The sequence below is a fragment of the Orcinus orca genome, chromosome 12, assembly GCF_937001465.1.
Source record: "Orcinus orca chromosome 12, mOrcOrc1.1, whole genome shotgun sequence".
In the NCBI taxonomy this organism is placed as follows: domain Eukaryota; kingdom Metazoa; phylum Chordata; class Mammalia; order Artiodactyla; family Delphinidae; genus Orcinus; species Orcinus orca.
The window spans coordinates 75,052,831-75,073,272 of NC_064570.1; the positions used below are offsets into that span (position 1 = coordinate 75,052,831).

The 20,442-nt window shown below is 35.5% G+C and overlaps 1 protein-coding gene across 3 annotated transcripts in view; it reads left to right on the forward strand.

The window, feature by feature from the left end:
• The window catches only part of PHIP (pleckstrin homology domain interacting protein), a 127,176-nt gene that overhangs the window by 74,701 nt on the left and 32,033 nt on the right, over positions 1–20,442 (forward strand). For 2 of the 3 annotated variants that reach the window (XM_049695333.1, XM_049695335.1), the window contains exons 19-24: positions 368–551; positions 4,026–4,143; positions 9,595–9,735; positions 12,401–12,477; positions 15,086–15,317; positions 19,580–19,699. In XM_049695333.1, the coding sequence (XP_049551290.1) occupies positions 368–551; positions 4,026–4,143; positions 9,595–9,735; positions 12,401–12,477; positions 15,086–15,317; positions 19,580–19,699 (872 nt within the window). The remainder of the gene's footprint in view (positions 1–367; positions 552–4,025; positions 4,144–9,594; positions 9,736–12,400; positions 12,478–15,085; positions 15,318–19,579; positions 19,700–20,442) is intronic. The other variant, XM_049695334.1, reaches the window with a different exon arrangement.

The window sequence follows — 20,442 nt, forward strand, 5'->3', positions numbered from 1 at the left end:
GCACTATGAAGTTTCATGTGGAAGACAGTATGGATTTTTTTCCCCCTGGTGTGTTTGTGTGTGTGTGTGTGTTTCCTGTTAGAAACTAATGGAGAAGTGTCTCTAAATAGAACTTACTTACTTACTGATTATTTGCCACAGCACTATGAAGTTTCATGTGGAAGACAGTATGGATTTTTTCCCCTGGGGGTGTGTGTGTGTGTGTGTGTGTGTGTGTGTGTGTGTGTGTGTGTGTGTGTGTGTGTGTGTGTGTGTGTGTGTGTGTGTGTGTGTGTGTGTGTGTGTGTGTGTGTGTGTGTGTGTCCTGTTAGAAGCTAATGGAGAAGTGTGTCTAAATAGAACTTACTGTATTAATTTTTTCACTTAGGCTCTACAAGTTCTACCTCAGAGGTTCATTCACCACCTAATGTAGGACTAAGGCGTAGTGGTCAAATCGAAGGTGTACGGCAAATGCATAGTAATGCACCAAGAAGTGAAATAGCCACAGAGCGGGATCTTGTAGCTTGGAGTCGAAGGGTGGTAGTACCTGAGCTATCAGCTGGTGTAGCCAGGTAAGGAAGGGGAATTATGAATTTTTATGTACCACAGTTGTTTGTATTCATTTTGAATTACAGTCTTCAGAGTACCTTTTTAGCTCTAATTTGTTTTAAATTTATCTGCAGAGCTAATGTTTTAAACTATTCATGACTCTGGAGAAAAGTTAAATTTCAGTATATGTCCCTTTCTAGGATGATTCATGTAAATGATATGGGGGGAGTGTTAAGGTGAATGGGGGGGGAATTATAAATTTGGCTTGAACAAATATGAGATTTTACTGAGTAGCATATTTAAATCTTAGTTTGTCTTGTTTAACTGTATCTTAAAACACATTCATAGTTTGTTATAATTTATTTTTCTGTGGATTTTATGAATCATTCATACCGCATCATTCAGAGGCATAGTGAAAATACATTATTTATTGGTAATAGATTATATAAGAATTTTAAATCTTTTTTATACTTAAAAGTATACATATGTAAATTTAAAAGTATTGATTTTATGTAATCCTATTCTAAAGGTCATTGCTATGAGGGACGTTTATATCCAATTCCTTTTGATTCTTTATTAATGAAATACTCATGGATGAGGTCCATATGAGCCCCAACTAATACTGACTATATATTATAATACTGTACTATAACAAAAAACATAGGAAGATCAAATTTGATTTTAGGATTTCCTAGTTCTTAAAAGATAAGAGTAATTATATGATTAAAAATATTTGTAATCTGAATGTTTATATATATTATGCTTTTTTGATTGGACAACACTCAAATTTGTGTTAGGTTTTAGGATTATACACCTAAAGCTTGAATTTGAACCATAACTTTATCTGATGACAAATATATCCAGATGTTCTTTAGCTGTGTTCCTGTCTACTTTTTAATTCTAATGTTAAGGTTTGAAGAGGGTACAATAAATAATACCCATCATTTTAAAAATAGTTCTAAAGGAGTAAAAAATAACACAAAAGAGTAAGACAGGAAATGAGCATATTTTATTATTCATACGGCTGTGAAGAACGTGACTTTTATCTGCATGAACGTGTGCTTCCTAATACTGAACCCCAACGAAAGGTACCACTGGGCCACGGTATTTCTCCCCATGTGAGGCAGCTGGTTTGCTTCTTTGAAGTGCAGAGAAGAATGTATACATGGCAAACAGGGCATAGAACTGGGCCATGCTAAGCTGGATTTTCCTTCTAGAGCATCCTAATTAATTAGTTCACTCCTCCTCCCCTAGACAAGAATGAGTAAGGAGGTGAAAAGTGTCCAGGAGTGGGTTGCTCGTTGGTGGTGGAGGTCCCTGCACATAGAACAGTGGGGAAGATTTGTTTCTCTCCAGATATTTGTCACCTTTTTATCTCTCTTTCTTTGAGCTTGACCATTGAGCGTATGGTCCAGCGAGGCTGTGGCCATTACTTCAAAGGGTATTCGGCCTTCCTGGAGCTTTGCATTAAAATTAAATCCAATCCCATAGCCAACAAAGGATTAATATCTATTATATATAAAGAACTCTCAAAAGTCAGCAGAAAACAAAGCAATCCAATTAGAAAATTGGGCAAAAGCTATGAACAGACATTTCATCAAAGAGTATATACAGATGGCAAATAAGCACATGAAAAGATACTCAACATCATTAGCCATTAGTGAAACGCAAATTAAAACCTCAGTGAAATAATCTATGTACCTATCAGAATGGCTGAAATACAATGACAGCACCAAATGCTGGGAAGGGTGTGGAGAAACTGGATCCCTCATGCATTGCTGGTGGGAATGTAAAATGGTGCAGCCACTCCGGAAAACAGTTTGGCATTTTTTTAAAAACCTAAACATAGGACTATCATATGATCCATTGATTGCACTGTTTGGGGATTTATCCCAAAGAAATTAAACTTATTTTCACACAAAAACCTGTACACAAATGTGTAGCAGCTTTATTCGTAATAGCCAAAACCTAGAAACAACCCAGATGTCCTTCAGTGGGTGTATGATTAAACAAACTATGGTATATCCACACCATAGAATAAGACTGCATTAAACAGGAACAACCTGTTGATACACAACTTGATTGAATCTTCAGGGAATTACGGTGAGCAACCAGTCTCAAAGGTTATGTATTAATCCATTTGTGGACTACTCTTGAAAAGACAAAAGTATAGAGATGGAGAACAGATTAGTGGTTGCTAGACATTGTGAAGAGGAAGGGATGAGGAGGAGAAGAAGGTGGCTATGATCATTAAAAGGGCACCGCAAGGGACCTTTGTGGTAATGGAAATGTTCTTTCTGTATCTTCACTGGGCCAATGGATACACAAACGTACACATGTGATAAACTCGGACAGAACTAAATACAAACACACACACATGAGTGGAAGTAAAACTGGGGAGCTCTGAATATCAGTGGGTAGTATCAATATCCAGATCCAGGTTATGATGTTGTACTATAGTTTTGCAAGATACTACCATTGGGGGAAGCTAGGTAAAGGATACAAGGAACCTCTTTGTATTATTTCTTAGAACTGTATGTGAACCTACAGTTATCTCAATAAAAAAGTTTAATTAAAAAAAAAACAAATTAACAAAATTAAATCCAAGGGCATTCTTTTCACAAGATTCAAGTTCACTCATTTCCATTCAGAATCTTGACCAGCCTCATTAGAGATTCTGCAATTAAGTATAAAATGACCCAAGTATACCCAAGTAATAAAATGTCAACATTATAGAGCTCTTCCAGGTTCGAATATTAACTCCCTTCCAACTGTGATATCTCCAGGGAAAAATTAAAGTTCAGAGATTAAATACCCTTCCAGTTCAAAAACCTTAAAGTTTTAAGGAATTAAAATTTTTAAAGAATTCTCTTGTCCTTGTGAGTCCAGGTTCCATGAAGTTAAAGTTCACAGTTAATGTTCCTCAAAACTTCTGTTGCTCAAATTCAGCTTGATACCTGGATAGAGTTGAAGTTTTTTCAGTGGCTGAAGCCTGACCTGCCTTTCACTGGAGAGAATGTAGTTCTTTCAGGGCTTCGGGAGTTAATGTTAGTTCTACCTCAAGGGTCTGTTGTGCCTTATTTTTTTTTTTTTTTTAAATTCCAGCTATCTGTATTGCACATAAGATTATCACAGCATAAGCCCAACACTGACATAAGTTTTGAAGAATAAATAAATTCTGTTTTTAATCCTTGGAGCAGTTACCTTAAGAGTAACCGTGTTCCCAGATCCTAAAACTTTATTTGCCAAAGACTATAGTAGAAACAGTAGTATCTAGTTCAAGTGGACAGAGTCCGTCTTTCCAGTATTCCAGTCATTTAATGCTCAATGTCCAGAGCTCACAATCTATGAAATTAAACTCAGAAATCTTTATCACATGCCTCATCTGAAAAGAAGGCATCAGGAGTAACATCCCCTCGCTGATACCTAACATTCCCTTTGGGGAGAAATCAGTTATAAACATTACAGATTATATGTGGCTTTTAATTCTCGTTCAGTAGGCAAGAAGAATGGAGAACTGCGAAGGGAGAAGAAGAAATAAAGACTTACAGATCAGAAGAGAAAAGAAAACACTTCACAGTTCCAAAAGAGAATAAAATGCCCACTGTCTCCAAGGTAAATAGTAATTACTTTGATGTTTAATATTTGCTTCATAAGTACAGTGACTATTTTGTAATTAAAGGCCTGTTTGTAATTAAACATGTTAATATTATAGACAGGATATTTAACTAATGAAATAAAGTTAACATAGCTAATTCTCGATTATCTTTGGATTATCTTTAAATCTTTAATATTACATTTCCTACTTTCTAGCATACCTTTTCCCCAAATGCCAATTGTAATATGCCTGTTAAATCTAATAAATTACACCTTAAGCCTAAGCAAGATCTTTTTTTTAGTTCTGCCATTGGTGGCACACTGTAAAACAGTGTTCTGGTTTCTTTTTTGTCCTACACTTTTTTTTTTTTTTTTTTTACTGTTTTGCACCTATTTGTTATTGCAGGTAATTAAGACAGCTGTGCTGCTATAAATAATAGTTCTCATTTTCTCCATTAAGATAGGTAAATTGTCCCTACTAGTTTGCCCTGTTGGTTTGTCTGTCATCCTACTCTGGAAAAACTTTTCAGTCCAGTGGATTTCAACTGGTTATGCCCTAATCTGGGAGAGATATGTACTTAACCTTCTTGAGTGTCAAGGGTTGACGGGTCTCTAGACCCAGCTTTGTGCTCCTTCCTCTTATTTGAGTTCCTCAGACCTTCTAAAGTAGTTTCCTTTATTACAGCTACCTTTTCTGTTTTGTGACTCTTCAAAGGACTCAAGTAGTCCTTTGCAATTATTTTATGTTTTCCTTTACTAAGGGTATCATACCTTGGCATCAGTAGGACCCTACACTGCTACAGTTTCTGTTAGTATAATCTGAAATAATCTTTTCATTTTTAGGTTTTTGTTGGTGGTGGTGGTGGTGGTTTTTTTCATGGTGGCTGGAAAGCATACCCTTTTTTTGGTATCCTTTGCTCTGAATCCAAGGATGTGGGGACATAATTCATATAATGATTGTGAGCTTCTATTGGCTGCCACTTTTATGGATGGAATATGGTAATATCTGTAAAAATTAAAAGGATGTGCTTATCTTTTAATCCAGTAGTGGTACTTCGAAGACTATTTTTTTAGAAAGAAAAGAATTGATGTGAATGTATATACGTGTGTGTGCATGCAGATATTTATAGTGTCTCTGGTGGCAAAAACTGGAATAACTTCAGTGTTTATTGGTGGACGAAAGGTAGGATGTCATGACATATATATACCCATGGAATACTCTACAGCTTTTTAAAGAAATGAGTTAGAGCTCACTCCGTTGCCTTGGAGAAATGTTCATGATGTATTTGTTAAGTGAAAAAAAGCAAGTGGGACAGTAGTGTTTATAACATACAAAAAACATTTGTTTTTCAAATTTTATGAGACTGGAGAAAGGTTTGAAAGCACCTCCTGTTGATAATCACAGATGTACAAGTTATGAGATGCTACCTTTCATCTCAGAGTTGCATTATTTTTTTTCCTCTAATAGTAGAGGGTACTAACTGTGCAGGGGGGTTGTATAAATTAATACAAAAAAAACTGGTTAGAAAGCAATTATAAAGTTGATTTTTGATAATAGGTTTGGTCCCCAAATTACAGTGCCTTAAATTTACTTAATTTCTCTTAAATATTTATTTATTCCCCTTGAGGGAAATGTATTTCTCTCAGATTTAAAAGCCTCGGTAGGTGGTCAGGATCTGGTGTGATGCCCTCTGTGTTGAGAACTGAAGCTCTTTAAATATTTCTGATTTTCTTATGTTTGAATTTGACTTCATGCCTCAAGATGTCAGCATTTTCATATAAGGCTGCAAGATGGAAGATCATATCAGTGAGGAAGGTGCAGAGGGTACATACATATGCTCTCCTGAGGAAGGTTTTTTGAAGTTGTTCTGCAACATTGTGCCAGATACCCCATTGACCAGAATTTAGTCACATGAAATTCTGACAATGAAAATTTCGTTTTCTGTGCAAGAAGCGGGGAACAGACGTTGGTTGACAACCAGCTCTTTCTTACACACTATATATTAAGGCATTAAAAACATGTTCTTTGACTTGGAGTTTATTCTAATGAAATGCAAAATTGTGGATAAAGCTTTACAAAATGGAAAAAAAGCAATTTTTAATGAAATAGATTTGTGTAGATAAATAATATTTAAATGAAAGAAGCAAGATCCATTACATTCTTAACAATAAATTACTCAAAGCTTATGAGATTATAGTTGAATATTATTTCCTTTTTTACATATTTTCCCAAATTTTTGCAAAATTACAGAACCCTTCAGTAATTCTTTTAGAGAGAATCTGTGTGGAGTAAATCTTGTATCCTTGTATGTGAAAATGTCTTTTATTTCAGTTGGCTTTTACAAGTTAACAGCCCCAGCAAGAGTAGAGGTAAAGTGCAGGGAAGAAGTGACAAGACTGTGGGGAGGGAACTGGAGAGTGGAGGTGATGGAGAGACAGAGACTGGTTGAACTCAGGTTTGCAGTATTATAGGTCTTGAGGTACACAGCCCCATCCCCCCATACACATACAGAATCTTTTTTAGGAGACAGGGCAATACCTAGATTTTTTCTTTTTCCCTCCCTTCCCAAGTGCCACCCAATACACTTGTGAAACCAGAGCCAAACATACTCAGATATTCAACACAGCATATTATTCTGAGAGAGATAAGAGAGGATATTGGAAACATGATGTAGCAGCAAGCTGTTTTGGAGAGGGTTCTGTTGGAGAAATTGGGATGAAACATCTTGTCTTTGAAATGGAGAACTCAATGGATGGGTTGAATAGAGGAATACAAAACACTGAGAAATAAGTTAACAAGCTGGAATGTCAAGTTGAAGAACTCTTCAGAATGCATCAACAAGTGATAAATTGATGGAGAGAATGAGGGAAATGTGAAAAACATATGTGTATGTTTATGTAATGTGTATGTTGTATACACAGAGAGATTAGAAGTACATATTGGAAAAAAAAAAAAGCTTTATTTGGTAAGAGTCTTCAAAGAAGAAAAAATATACAGAGGGAGAAAAGAGTTGGAAAAATGATCCAGAAAATCCTAGAATTAATCTCTAGCTGAGCAAATGCATAGCATGCCAACTTAGAATAAGGAAAAAAAGAATACAAAATTAAAAAATTTAAAACCTCAATTAAGCACATTATAGTAAGATTTGAAAATATCTAAAACAGAGAGTATTCTGAAAGTTTCTGGAGAGAAAAAGGGAACCACATGAACTTTAATCTGACTGATATTACACTTTTTGTTTGTTGTTAACAAAATGGATTCCACTGAGCACCCTACAGCCAGAAGAGTTAAGAGGAAATTAAAGAATCAACACCCACATTAGGAAAATTGTCTGCAACCCCAACACAGTCATGTTTTTGCTGATTTCTTACTGGAATGGTGACAACGTGCTGGAGCCAAGTGCTAACGTGCGGGGTTCAAGGGATGGAAAGTCACCCGTAAGGATGGCACTGCCAGTGGAACCATGCTGCTTTAAAACTCTGAATGGCATCCTGCCACCGACTTGTCTAATGGACAAGCCCTTGGTGCCTGCCCCTCCGGGTAGTATTGGTACTGTCCCTGTGGGCCAGTTGCAGATTGGGGTTCTCAAATCTGGCATGTGATCACCTTTGCTTCAGTCGTCATTACAGCTGAAGTTTAAAAAAAAAAAACAGTCTGTTGAAGTGCACGTGAAGCCTTGGGTGAAGCTCTTCTGAGACAATGTAGACCTCAGTGTCAAGAACGTGTCTGTCAGAGCTGCTAGCCATAATAGCTTTGTGGTTCTTGACAGCAAAAATAACCCATGAATGATGGAAGCAGCCAGCTTCACAGCTCAAATGATTATCCTGAGCCATCCAAGCTAAGTCAGTGCTGGCTGTGCACCCGTTCTGGATTGTACCACAGCTCAGCTCACACAGCTTGCAAGGTTGCTGACCTGAAGGAGAAGATTGGTCACTGTTCTGGGAAGGGGCTTCTGGAAGATGGCCTCAAATTCTTGAAAGGTGGTGGTGCTGCCTGCCGTTGATAGGTTCCTGGCAAGCCCCCTTGTGTGTTGAGAGCTCCTCTGGCTGTCGCTTTGCTGTTCGTGACATGAGACAGGCAGTTGCTATCGGCGTCGTCAGATCAGTGGACAAGAAGGCAGCTGGAGCTGGCAAGGTCACCACGTCTGCCCAGAAAGCTCAGAAGGCTAAATGAATATTATCGCCAGTACCGGGCACCCCAGTCTTAACCAGTGGTGGAAGAACTGTCTCAGGACTGTTTGTCTCGATCAGCCATTTAAGCTGAATAGTAAAAGACTGATTGATAACAATGCATCATAAAACCTTGAAGAAGCAGAGAATGTTTTGTGGACCATTTGTTTTTCTGTATGTGGCAGTTTTAACTTACTAGTTTTTAAATCAGTACTTTTTAATGGAAACAACTTGACCAGAAATCTGTCACAGAATTTTGAGATCCATTAAAACAAAGTTAATGAGAAGAGAGAAAAAAAAAAAGTGAGGATATAACTATAGGTTCAAAGGACTGAGGATATAACTAATAGGTTCAAAATTATTTTCTGTCCACACTTCAAAGATAGTGTTCCTTTTTCTTATTGTATGATTTATTGCATGATATCTTGTATATATAAGTCTGATGTCAGTCTCTTTTTTCAAAGGTAATTTTTAGTATTTTCCTTCTATTTTTTTATATTCACAAGTTGGGGTTTTTTTTTCAGGTGTAAATTCTTCTTTTTGTTTAGTTTTTTCCATCATGTAACCATGTTGGACTTTCAGTTATTTTGATCAGTCTTAGTTGTTTTCTCATCTGCTGAAGAAGACTTTTTTCTCCCATTTGCCTGCAGCAGAAGAGAGCTAGTCACCTGGTGTCCAAGTCTCATAGTGATTGGTTAGCTTTGTGATCACCATTTTGTTTTCTAGTTTGCCTCTGCCTTATTATGTATGCCTCCCAGTCTGTGGTCCTCTTTCTTATATCTGTTCTATAGGTTTGGTGTAGGTACAGGAGAGTTCAGTGTTAGGCTTAGTCTGTTATTATGAATCCTCATCAGAAAAAAAAAGTTTTTATAACCTGTCAATCAGCAAGTGAATTTCAACATATCATAAACCTGTGTTTTAACTTAATGTTAAGGTATTTGAGCTGGTACTATAGTTTAGTCTACTTATGGGATATCTTAAATATGAATGGGTTTTTTATCATTAAAAAATACAACTTTTAGGGCTTCCCTGGTGGTGCAGTGGTTGAGAGTCCGCCTGCTGATGCAGGGGACGCAGGTTCGTGCCCCGGTCCGGGAAGATCCCATATGCTGCGGAGCGGCTGGGCCCGTGAGCCATGGCCGCTGAGCCTGGGTGTCCGGAGCCTGTGCTCCGCAATGGGAGAGGCCACAACAGTGAGAGGCCCGCGTACCGCAAAAAAAAAAAAAAAAAAATACAACTTTTAAAGTAAAAGGTGTTCTTTAAGCATACTCCAAATAAATTTAATTTACTTTTTTCCAGAATCATACTCATGAACATTTCCTGGATCTTGGAGAATCCAAAAAGCAGCAAGCAAACCAACACAATTATCGTACGAGATCTGCATTGGAAGAGACTCCCAGACCTTCAGAAGAGATAGAAAATGGCACTAGTTCTTCAGATGTGAGAGCTCAGCACACTCATAGATTTCTGTTTCCATTTTTACTTGTTTTTTTTAATGTAACTTTTATTCTTTGCATTCATTGTTATATTTAGAGATGTAGCTCAAACATGGTTTGTCTAGGTCTTAAAATGATAGTGATAGTTGTAGGACCGTAGTGTGTGTTCTGGGCATGGCACAGATATTCATAACCTCAAGTCCACAAAACAAATGCATGTGAATTAATTATTCCCATTTTGAGGGCTCTGAAGTTCAAAGATGTTTAGATTACACATTTACCTAACTATTAAATGGTAGAGCAGGGATTAAACGCACGTTCCTTTCACTCCAAAACCAAGTTTTTGAAATGGTACCATGAAGCTCTAGTCTGTAACTATAACTGATCAATAGACATTTGACAATTTTGGTTAGTTTTTAATCTCTGTACCAATTTATAGCTTTCTCAATGTAAATTTTTAAAATATTCCTTATGTATAATTATTTCCATAAATATCATTGTCCCTACTAAATTATATATTCTTTCAGCGAAGGGAATCCATTTGCAGTCACAGATCAGTCTTATTTAGCAATTACAATGGTCTTCCTTCCCCTGTCGCACTCTCCCTATTACCCCTTCACTCACAGTTAAGTCAGAGACTCTATGATCTGAGATGTTGACAGCTACACATTTTTGAAGTCATGTTACGTTTTGCAGTGTTAGACACGTGTGGGGATTCTCCACATATATTCTCTATGGACAGGGCAATATTAGCACAAATCGAGAGTATTCTAACCATAATTTAAAAGTAAGTCTCCAGTGTTTTCAGATCCTTGTATGGCCAGAACAAAACGATATATTCAATCTGGCAAAAAAAGATAAAATATACTCATTATATAAACTTGACACATAACAATTTAGATATGCCACAGAATGTAAAATATATGTGTGCTATCTATTTGCATTATAAAATATTTATTTTTGAAAGATTTATAATATTACTCTTTTAAATATTAAGTTTCTATAAAATTTTAAAAATATTAATTCAGCTCAAAATGTATTTCCAGGTACGTCTGTTACGTAAGAAAATTCTACTAATTCTTTGATTTGTCTTCAAAACTAATTTGTTTATGCCTTAAATTTGTAGAGGAGAATAATAAGAAAAGAATATCACCTTTGGCACAATATATTAGTTAAAAATGAAAGAATCCGGGCTTCCTTGGTGGCGCAGTGGTTGAGAGTCCGCCTGCCGATGCAGGGGACATGGGTTCGTGCCCCGGTCCGGGAAGATCCCACATGCCGCGGAGCGGCTAGGCCCATGAGCCATGGCCGCTGAGCCTGCGCGTCCGGAGCCTGTGCTCTGCAACGGGAGAGGCCACAACAGTGAGAGGCCCGCGTACTGCAAAAAAAAAAAAAAAAGAAAGAATCCTGGGTTTTTGGTTCAAATAATTTGTACTTCCATATAGTACCTTTTTATTTTGTATTTGGAATGTAGAATTATGTTTCTGTTCTCCCCCTTTAAAGAAGTAATATACTAAGAGTGGGAATAATCAGATCACTTGTTTAGATTTTTTTTTTCAGTTATATTGAGCAAAGATTAAATTTGCTAAATAAAATTTACTCTGGATTTTGATCTTTTCATATTTGCCTAGTTTTCAAAGCCCTGTGGAATAGTTATGTAATACATTCTTCATTTTTAAGCCATCAAAACAGGAAAAAATTTCTCCCCAAGATATAACATTTAATTAGTAAAAAAATACATTTCATTATCCTTGTGAAAAATGATCTGGATGTGCCCAGCAGTTAGTAACACTGAACCGTTCTTGTGTAGAGTGGGGTCTAACCTTTGAAGTAAAATGACATGAGTTCAAAATAGGCTTTGCTGCTTATTAATTGTTCTGCCTTGAGTAAATTTCTTAGCCTGTTTAAGCTTTAGTTTCTTTTATTTAAATGACTGATTCTTATCACCAGCACTGTTTGTCTAGATCAAATGGGATGATATATACAAAGTGCTTAGAACAGTTTCTGACATATACTAAAAGCTTAATTAATGTGAGCTGGTATTTTTATTGGAGCAAGATTTTGTGCCCCCCCCCCAAAAAAAACCCAATTTTTATAAAGAAAATGGCTTCACAGGTAGTATCCTGTGTTAACCAGTGAATATTTACTAAAGAGAAATCAGAGTGTTTGGGTAGTTTTTAATCCTCTCCATTTGTATAAAATAATACCTGAGTTGGAATATCCTTTTTTTATATGATAAAGTTATTTTAATAATAATAATAAAAACATAAAAGTTCCTGAATTTAAGTTTCTCAATGCATCTATAGAAAAAGAAAACTTAAATTTTAAAAAAAGCCCAAGAAGTAAAGTTGATATCAAATATTAATTTGGTATCACCCAGTCTAGAAGATGTGTTATGAGGCTTTTTTAAAAAATGTTAATCCACCCAAGAGATTGCTCTGAATCCAGTATTAGTAAGTATTTTATCTTTGGATACACTTAATATTTGGATACATTCAATAATTTTTGTATAGAAATATGAGGCCTGTGTTTTACAACTAACTTAAATCAGGTTTTAATATAAATATCCTAATATGATTCATACTTTTAGATATCACTGATATTTTCTGTAATCATAGAATGTTATTCTGTAAAGCTATACAATAAAATATGTATTAACTATCTCTTAGGAAGGTGAAGTTGTTGCTGTCAGTGGTGGAACGTCCGAAGAGGAAGAGAGAGCATGGCATAGTGATGGCAGTTCTAGGTAATTTAATGAATTTTTATTCTTCCAAATGTAATGTAAATTCTTTAGAAAGCTGCCTTGATTCTTAATGTTAAATTCTTTTCTATCAGAAACATATTTCAGAGTCCCTTTGGTTTTAAAGTTGATCTTTCTTCAGAGTTTTTTTGTAGTTGTCCAAAATTTAGATTTCCTTTGACATGTTTTCGCTAGTAGAAAAAAATTTTTGGATATTGTAACTGGATCTACAAAATGATGCTTTTAACTTTTTCTTAGTTGATATTTTATCTTCTGAATGCTGTTATATTTGTAACACTGAACCACAAGGTAGCTTCATTACTGGCTTTGAGAAATATTTATGCATTAAATTATGAAAGTAATGAGATTTTGTAGAGTTAACTTTTTTTTAATGGAATTTGTTGAATGCTAATAATATTTTCTTCCAGCAATGAGAATAAACTTTCCCTTATTCCTGTTGTTCCCACCCCATTTGATCACGTAAGCGAGAATTCCTTCAGCTCCTTCTACTTACTGGTGATTCACATTGTTACAGGGCTTAATGGCCTTGGCTGACCTTGGCGAGGTCTCAGTAGCAAGAAGTAGAGCCTTTGGGAATGGTAATTATGTTTAGCCCCTGATAGTTATTCCCTGGCAGAACTAGCTCTTAACATTGCCAAAGAAACCAAGAGCCTGTATTTAAGAATTCTTTACCTCTTTTTGTCATGGACTTCCCTATTTCCACAGTAGTTGCTCCCAGTAATGATATGCAAGTGTTCATTGTTATGTCTGGTGGTTTTCTGTATTTGAAAGAAGACAGTAGAAGAAAAGCTCACTTTCTTTTGGCTCAGCAGTGGAAATAGAGTATAGGCATACATTGGTGATATCTCAGGTTTGACTCCAGACCACCACAATGAAGAGAATATTGCAGTAAAGCAAGTCATGTGAATTTTTGTTTTCCCAGTGCATATAAAAGTTATGTTTACACTATACTGTAGTCTGTTAGGTGTGCAGTGGCATTACGTCTAAAAAAAAATAATTAAACATTTAAAAACAGCATTAATCTGAAAATAATACTATTGGGAAAGTGGCACCGATAGACTTGTTGCCACAGAGTTGCCACAAACCTTCAATTTGTAAAAAACACAGTGTCTATGAAGCACAGTAAAAACAAGGTATGCCTGTATCTCAAACCATGAAACAACATAGAGGTTCTTGTTTTGAAAAAGCAGTGTTGGCTTCAGCAGTTGGCGAAATTGTTGTAAAGTACATAGACCTCTGGGGTTTGTAGTCCGTGCTGGTGGCAGCAGATTTTCTGTAAGAGCTGAGTGCTCCAGAGAGTAACAACAGTGAGTATTTGGCGAGTGCCATTTACAGTGACCATGGCTGGGGTTAGAGTAAATAAATGCTCCTAAGTTGAGGATAGCCTAGGTGGCTATTTGCCCTGCAGATGTGTTCCCACATATCCAGAGTAGTGTCAGAAATATTTTTTATTTAAGTTCTTCAAAATCATTTTAAGTTTTAAAATGAAGTCATGAAATCATACTAGAAAACACCTTAATTATTTGATTCTTATCTGTGATGATTATTCTTAGGGAGATAATGGGTAAATTACCCATAAAGGACACTTGGACCAGAGGGACAAGGTAGTAGAATAAAACTCCAGAAAAATACGCCTTCAGTGTTATCAGCAATATGTTTAGAGGAGTGAGGATATACATCAGTAAATCTAGGCAACCTGATTATTGATTTTAACACAGTATAATTTAGATTCCATTAAGGTAATTATATTTATAAAACTATAAAATCAAGTAATGAAATATTCTCATGTACTAAAATTAAAACAGAAGATAACATAATTGGATTCTTTATTTTTGCAACATCAGTTTAGTAAAACTTAGGTCTGTTGAAGGTGAACTGAAAAGAAAGCTTGAGTTTCCAGTGAGATACAGCCAATGGCAAACACGATTGGTAGTGATACATAAAATATTAGGCCTGTATTTTTCTGAATCTTACTTTGCTTTGAGGCATAAGATACACTTAGGGTGTACACTGGAGATGCCGTGCGAAGTTGGCAGGATCAGTCTTCCCGCTGAGTAGGAGGACTTCTGGCCCTGTCAGTTCGGTATCTAGCTACCATGAAGGCATCAGGGCTCTACCATGGGCGTTCCCGTGTCAGGGGGCCCACCTCCCCTCAAAAAGGAATCCCTATGCTTCTTCCTCAGTGACAGTACCTCCTGTGCTATCTAGGGCTATCTTTCTGTTGTTGCTAGAATTGAGGAAAGTGATGCTGTGCTCCTCATTTTTGTATACTCCACAATATTTTGAACACGTGCAGCACTCAGAAATCTGTATGTTTGCTAAAATCATAGAAGGTACTTAAGTTCATTGTTTAACTAGCACTACGACCTTATTTATCTTAAAAATTTTTGGAGATACTTAAGTAAATTAAGCCTACAGACTTCTAAGAAACTATTTAGAAGATGAGTTGAAAGTTAGGAAATATTTTTAGTTCATTTAGTATGTACTGTTCTGTCATTACTTTTTATGATGATCTTTCTTTACGTTTTCATACAACAAAGTCTTAAAAGTGTATCTTGTCTGTGTATTTTTTAAATCTTTTCTTTCCTTCTAGTGACTACTCCAGTGATTATTCTGACTGGACAGCAGATGCAGGAATTAATCTGCAGCCACCAAAGAAAATTCCTAAGCATAAAACCAAGAAAGCAGAAAGCAGTTCAGATGAAGAAGAAGAATCTGAAAAACAGAAGCAAAAACAGATTAAAAAGGAAAGAAAGAAAGTAAATGAAGAAAAAGATGGACCAGTATCACCAAAGAAAAAGAAGCCCAAAGAAAGAAAACAAAAGGTTGATTTATATATATATATGTTTTCTATAAAAACAAAGCACGCATTTTAAAAGTGCAGCTGATGAACATAAACATTTTTCAGGTGTAAGAGCAATAGAAAAAACTCAGAAGTACGCAGTAGTAAAATAAAATATATTAAGATCTCTTTAGTTTCCTCAAGTTTTTAAATGTTTAGCATGTGAGAGTATTTACTTGTAGAATTACCATATTGTAAATATTGAGCACTTAATCGTATAACATGAGCAGATATTTTTCTTGAGACTTCAGTGGGATTTGTTTATTTATGTAAAAAAAATAATGCTACAAAACACACAGTTTATTAGTCTTTTAATTGCCTTTACTTTTCAACCATCCTTACTAACTGTTACTGCATACTGCTGTGGTAACAAGCCTTCATTAATTTACAGAGCATGTGAGCCATCACTAGTCCTTAGGTCAGTAGTACTGGTTTGATTACTACGTCTTTAGTCTGGATACTTAGAGACAGATCAGAAAAAGCAAGAGATGAATGTTATGCGAATAATATCTGTTAGCTGTTACGGAGTCGGAATTCTTTAAAAACAAGAACTGTTTAAATTTTGCTCTAAAGTAAATGAAATACAACGGACACGTTTTGTATTCCCCAGAAGATTATAAATTCGAGGCACATTTGGTTAAACAAATGGAGATTTTTTTAAAACCTCTGCCATTTTTAGAATCAAATAGAAGTTGTTATCTGTAGAATTAAATACTATACTAGGGAGACAGTAGGGTCTTTATCTTTAGAGAGCTTTGAAAAATTTTAGGACTACTTCTGTCTTAAGTGTTTATTTTATCTGCATCCATTGAGCACTTGTTTGTTTCAGCTTTATAATTATGGATTACTTTAATCTGCATTCCTCAGCCTACTATCCTTTTTGTCACCTCCTTTGCCTTTGTCTAGGGGATATTTACCAAAGAGAGTACCACACATTAGCCACAATATTTCTCTTCTTCCTTGTCAGTGATGATAAATGTAGGCTGACCTATTACTTTACATAGTAGACAGGTAAAACCGATTTAGTCATGTATCTGGCTAATGAGGTAAACTTTTTTTTCATCTCAAGACAGTTTTGATGAACTTTTGAGGTTTGCAGTGCTGCCTCACATAATTCTTTTATCCCAGGAGTGCAGTTTACTTCACCTGGTCCCCTTTTATTTGATGATTATCCATAAACTAATACCTCAGGCTCCTTCACACATGCTACATTTGGATCCACTGTTACTGTTTGGCATATTTTCATTTCACTGTTTTGCTTAAAGTATTACCCCAGGGTCTGTCTGCCACTAAATTTATGTGGGACAGATTTTAAAAAGCATAAGGTTAGGATGTTACAGGCTACTCCCTGTAATTTGGTTTTTGTTCACATGGTTTGTTGTCAGCCTATCAGTGAATCTAACAGTAGATAGAATTGTTCTTATTCCTTAGTCATCTTATCTCAAGTAAACACAATATTTCCCTTCTTACGCATAGAGTTGTAGGGCTGAAAAGTAACTGAGACATCATTAATTAGTTGATATTTATTGCGTCTATGAAAAAAATGAAAATATTTTCCATATGATTGTTTGAATTAAGCAAAAAAAAAGAAGAAACAACCCAGTTAGGCAAATATAGAAAATGCTTATTAAAAAATAGAATTCTCGAGAGATACAGTAAAGTTATCTCAGATATTATCTGACATATATCCCTTATGCTGTTAGGAGCTCTGGAAATCAGAGCAATGAATTTTTATCTAGTGCCTGCAGTTTATAAAGCAATACAGTGGATAAAAAGAAGTGTAAGACGTAGTACTTGCTCCAGAAACAATGTGTGACTAACAAGTTATTTGAATCCCGCCCCCCCCAAAAAATGGAATAAATATCACATGATAAAATATGTTTGATTGGCAAAGTAATTTTATAGATAATAACTCAGAAACCAAATGGGGCCATCTTATCTTAGAGTTTCACATAAGCTTTCCAGAAGAAATAAGATTTTAGATGGGCCTAGAAGAATATCCATGGATAGAAAGGAAATAAATCAGTTACCTGTATCTCCAAAATTAAAGAAATCGCAATTCATGAGGCTGGAAATTTAGAGACATGTCAATGCATTTTATCCCCTAAGTGGTTGTAAGTACTAACTGACAGAAATCTACTTTAACCAAACTTCTAGGTCCCCCAAGAATTGTTGAGGAATTGTCATAATGTTTATCATAATGATTCTTGTCTATGCCACAGTCTTACAGTTATAAATATGATTACTTCTATTTAATATCCAACTTACCTGGCTTCAGGTAAGAGTTGTTAGCTATCCTAATCGACATTCTGGGAAGAAATGCTTGCCTTAGTGTATTAATAGTTCATATTGAGGCTGGAATAAGTAATTTTTAGACTTTTCCTACCTTTTTTCCTTTTTTACTAAGTCAAAGGAAACCTTTTTCAAGCACTTTAACTGAACACCTCATCATATGTAAGACTGATATGATCTGTGGATCTCACTCTGTGATGTGCTCAGTGCATAACAGTAGTGGCTACTCAGTAACTACATGTAGATAAAATAACTGTTCACATGTCATGTGGCTTAACATCTCAAATCTAACACATAGCAAAATTTATTTTCTAAGCTTTCCCCTCTAACATGCTGCACTTCAGCCTTCCTCATCTCAGCAGTGACAACTCCAGTTGTTTACACCAAAACCCTGTAATTCTCCTTTTTCTCTCATTCCACATTCAGTCCATCAGGGAATTATTATCATGGCTCTGTCTTCTAAATACATTCAGCACTTGACTGTTTTCACCACTTTTGCTATCATGCTAGTGTCAGCTACCGTGAACTCTCACTTGTATTACTGCAGTAGCTTTCCATCTCTCTTCCTGCTTTTACCCTCATCCCCCTAGCCTCTGTTTTCTAAAGCAGGGATCAACAAACTTTTTCTGTAGAGGGCCAGCTACTCCACCATTGTAGCCTAAAAGCAGCCCCAGACAATACATAAACGAATGGGTATGGCTTTGTTCTAGTAAAATTTGATTTATAAAAGAAGATAGTGGGCTGGACTTGGACCATGGGCCATAATTTGCAGATGCCTGCTGTGATGCATCCAGAGTGATCCTTTTAAAATATGTCAGATCCTATCACTCTTCTGCCTAAAATTCTCCAATGGATCCATCTCACGTATAGTAAATGCCAAAGTCCTTTACTCCTCCCTTACTCTCCAGAGAGAGTTCTCCTGATGTGCTTAACTGAGAAATACAAAGGTGGTTAATAGGAAGGAGAGTTAATAGGAAAATGAGTATTAAGTAGCAACTATAGCATACCTGCTGCAGATGGTGTTCTCGACACCCATTATGACCTTTTTCCTTTTCATGAACTTTCATTAACTCACAGTGATAACTACCTTATAACCGCCTTTTTTTTTTAAACAAACGCAAGAGAATAAAATTTAGAAATCTTAGTTTACAAACACTGAACCAAAACATTTTTAATCAGCTGCATGAAGTTTCTGTCTCTACTTACATATGTTAGGTTTCAGCTCAAAGTCCATTTTTCCAAAGTCTAAGGTAACAATATCCAGGCTATGATGGCCACCTGTAGGTGACCGGAAAATTTTAAATTTTTCGCAAAGGCCTATTCACAAAAGTAAGAAACCTGGCTTGACAGCATTCTGTTTGAAAAAAAAAAAAAATCTGAAAAAAAATTTTTTTTAGAAGCTTGTGTGTGAAATGGCTACTTTAAAAGGAGTAAAGGAATGTTCTTGGGCTATGGGGAAGTATAATGCCCAGCCCATGGAAGCAGTTAGCCTTCTGTATCTTGGCACTGCTCAGCCCATATGAGAATATCTTAGTTAGTTCTTACTAACACGCTTATGACTAGGATTTTTTAAAATAAAATATCGAATATGCTTCAGTCTGTTACATGGAGTGTTGATGAAACTGCTAGAATTTTGAGAGGAAAGAAAGGAGACAGAGCTTATACTTTGGTGTTTATGGTAATATCTTGTCACCTAGTTTTGTTTTGAATATTGTCTGTAGAGCTTTGGTTTATCTAGTTCTTTTTTTATGGAGTGATTTGGAGAAATCGAATATAACTATACTGCCACTGCTGCCATCTTCCCAGAGTAAGCTTTTTAATACTTAATACACATTTTTGTACAAAGATCCCTTCCCCTTTTATTTTTCAAACTACCTTTGTAGTTATTTTAAAGGGCAGATTAATAGATTAATGCTTTCATGATAATATTACTTTATATTGTTTTACACTTAGAGATTGGCTGTGGGAGAACTAACGGAAAATGGTTTGACATTAGAAGAATGGTTACCTTCAACATGGATTACAGATACTCTCCCCCGAAGATGTCCATTTGTGCCACAAATGGGTGATGAGGTATTTTTTAGCTTTTAAAAAATACCTTTGTTTCATTCAAGTAACTTTAAATACTTTTTATAGCTCTTGAAACAGAACTCCAGAAAATTGCAGCAGTTTTATAAAGTATCTCATTTTACATATTTGTAGCTGTATATGGAAAAAGGAAAATTAGGAGGAAAGCTTTACTGATAATCTTTTTTGAGGCTACTGTAAAAATTGCAATAGCAAATTAAATATTGTAAGAGAATAGAGGTTTCGTTGACATTTTAAAAGCTAATACGTATTTTTTAATAAGAGGATTTTATGGCCAGTTTTCTTTTTCCTAAAATATATTTATATGGTAAAGGAAAAACAAAATTCAGCCTTTTATTTTTAATTTTATTTCATAGAAGTATTTTATTTAAATAACTATAATGTTCATAATATGTTCCTTAGATCTTAAAATCTATTATATTCGAAATATCATTTCATTTTTAAGAAAATATGGTGGTTGGCCATCATTTTGGACTATGTTCTTGTGAATTTGAAATGAAAATGTAAGATTAGACCAAACTTTTCCACTCAGGAGTTCATGTCTCCTTGTTTTATGCGTAAATGTTAAGAGGCAGGGTTATCTGGTGTTCAGTAGATTCATGGTAATAAGTTAGGAGTTAAAATAGAGGCTTCTTTAGCAGAGCACACTAACAGTAGAAAGTTACAGGTGGCAGTTGACAGTTTTAAAAAAAAAAGGAAAACAAAACCTTTTTAATGCAAGAGTAATA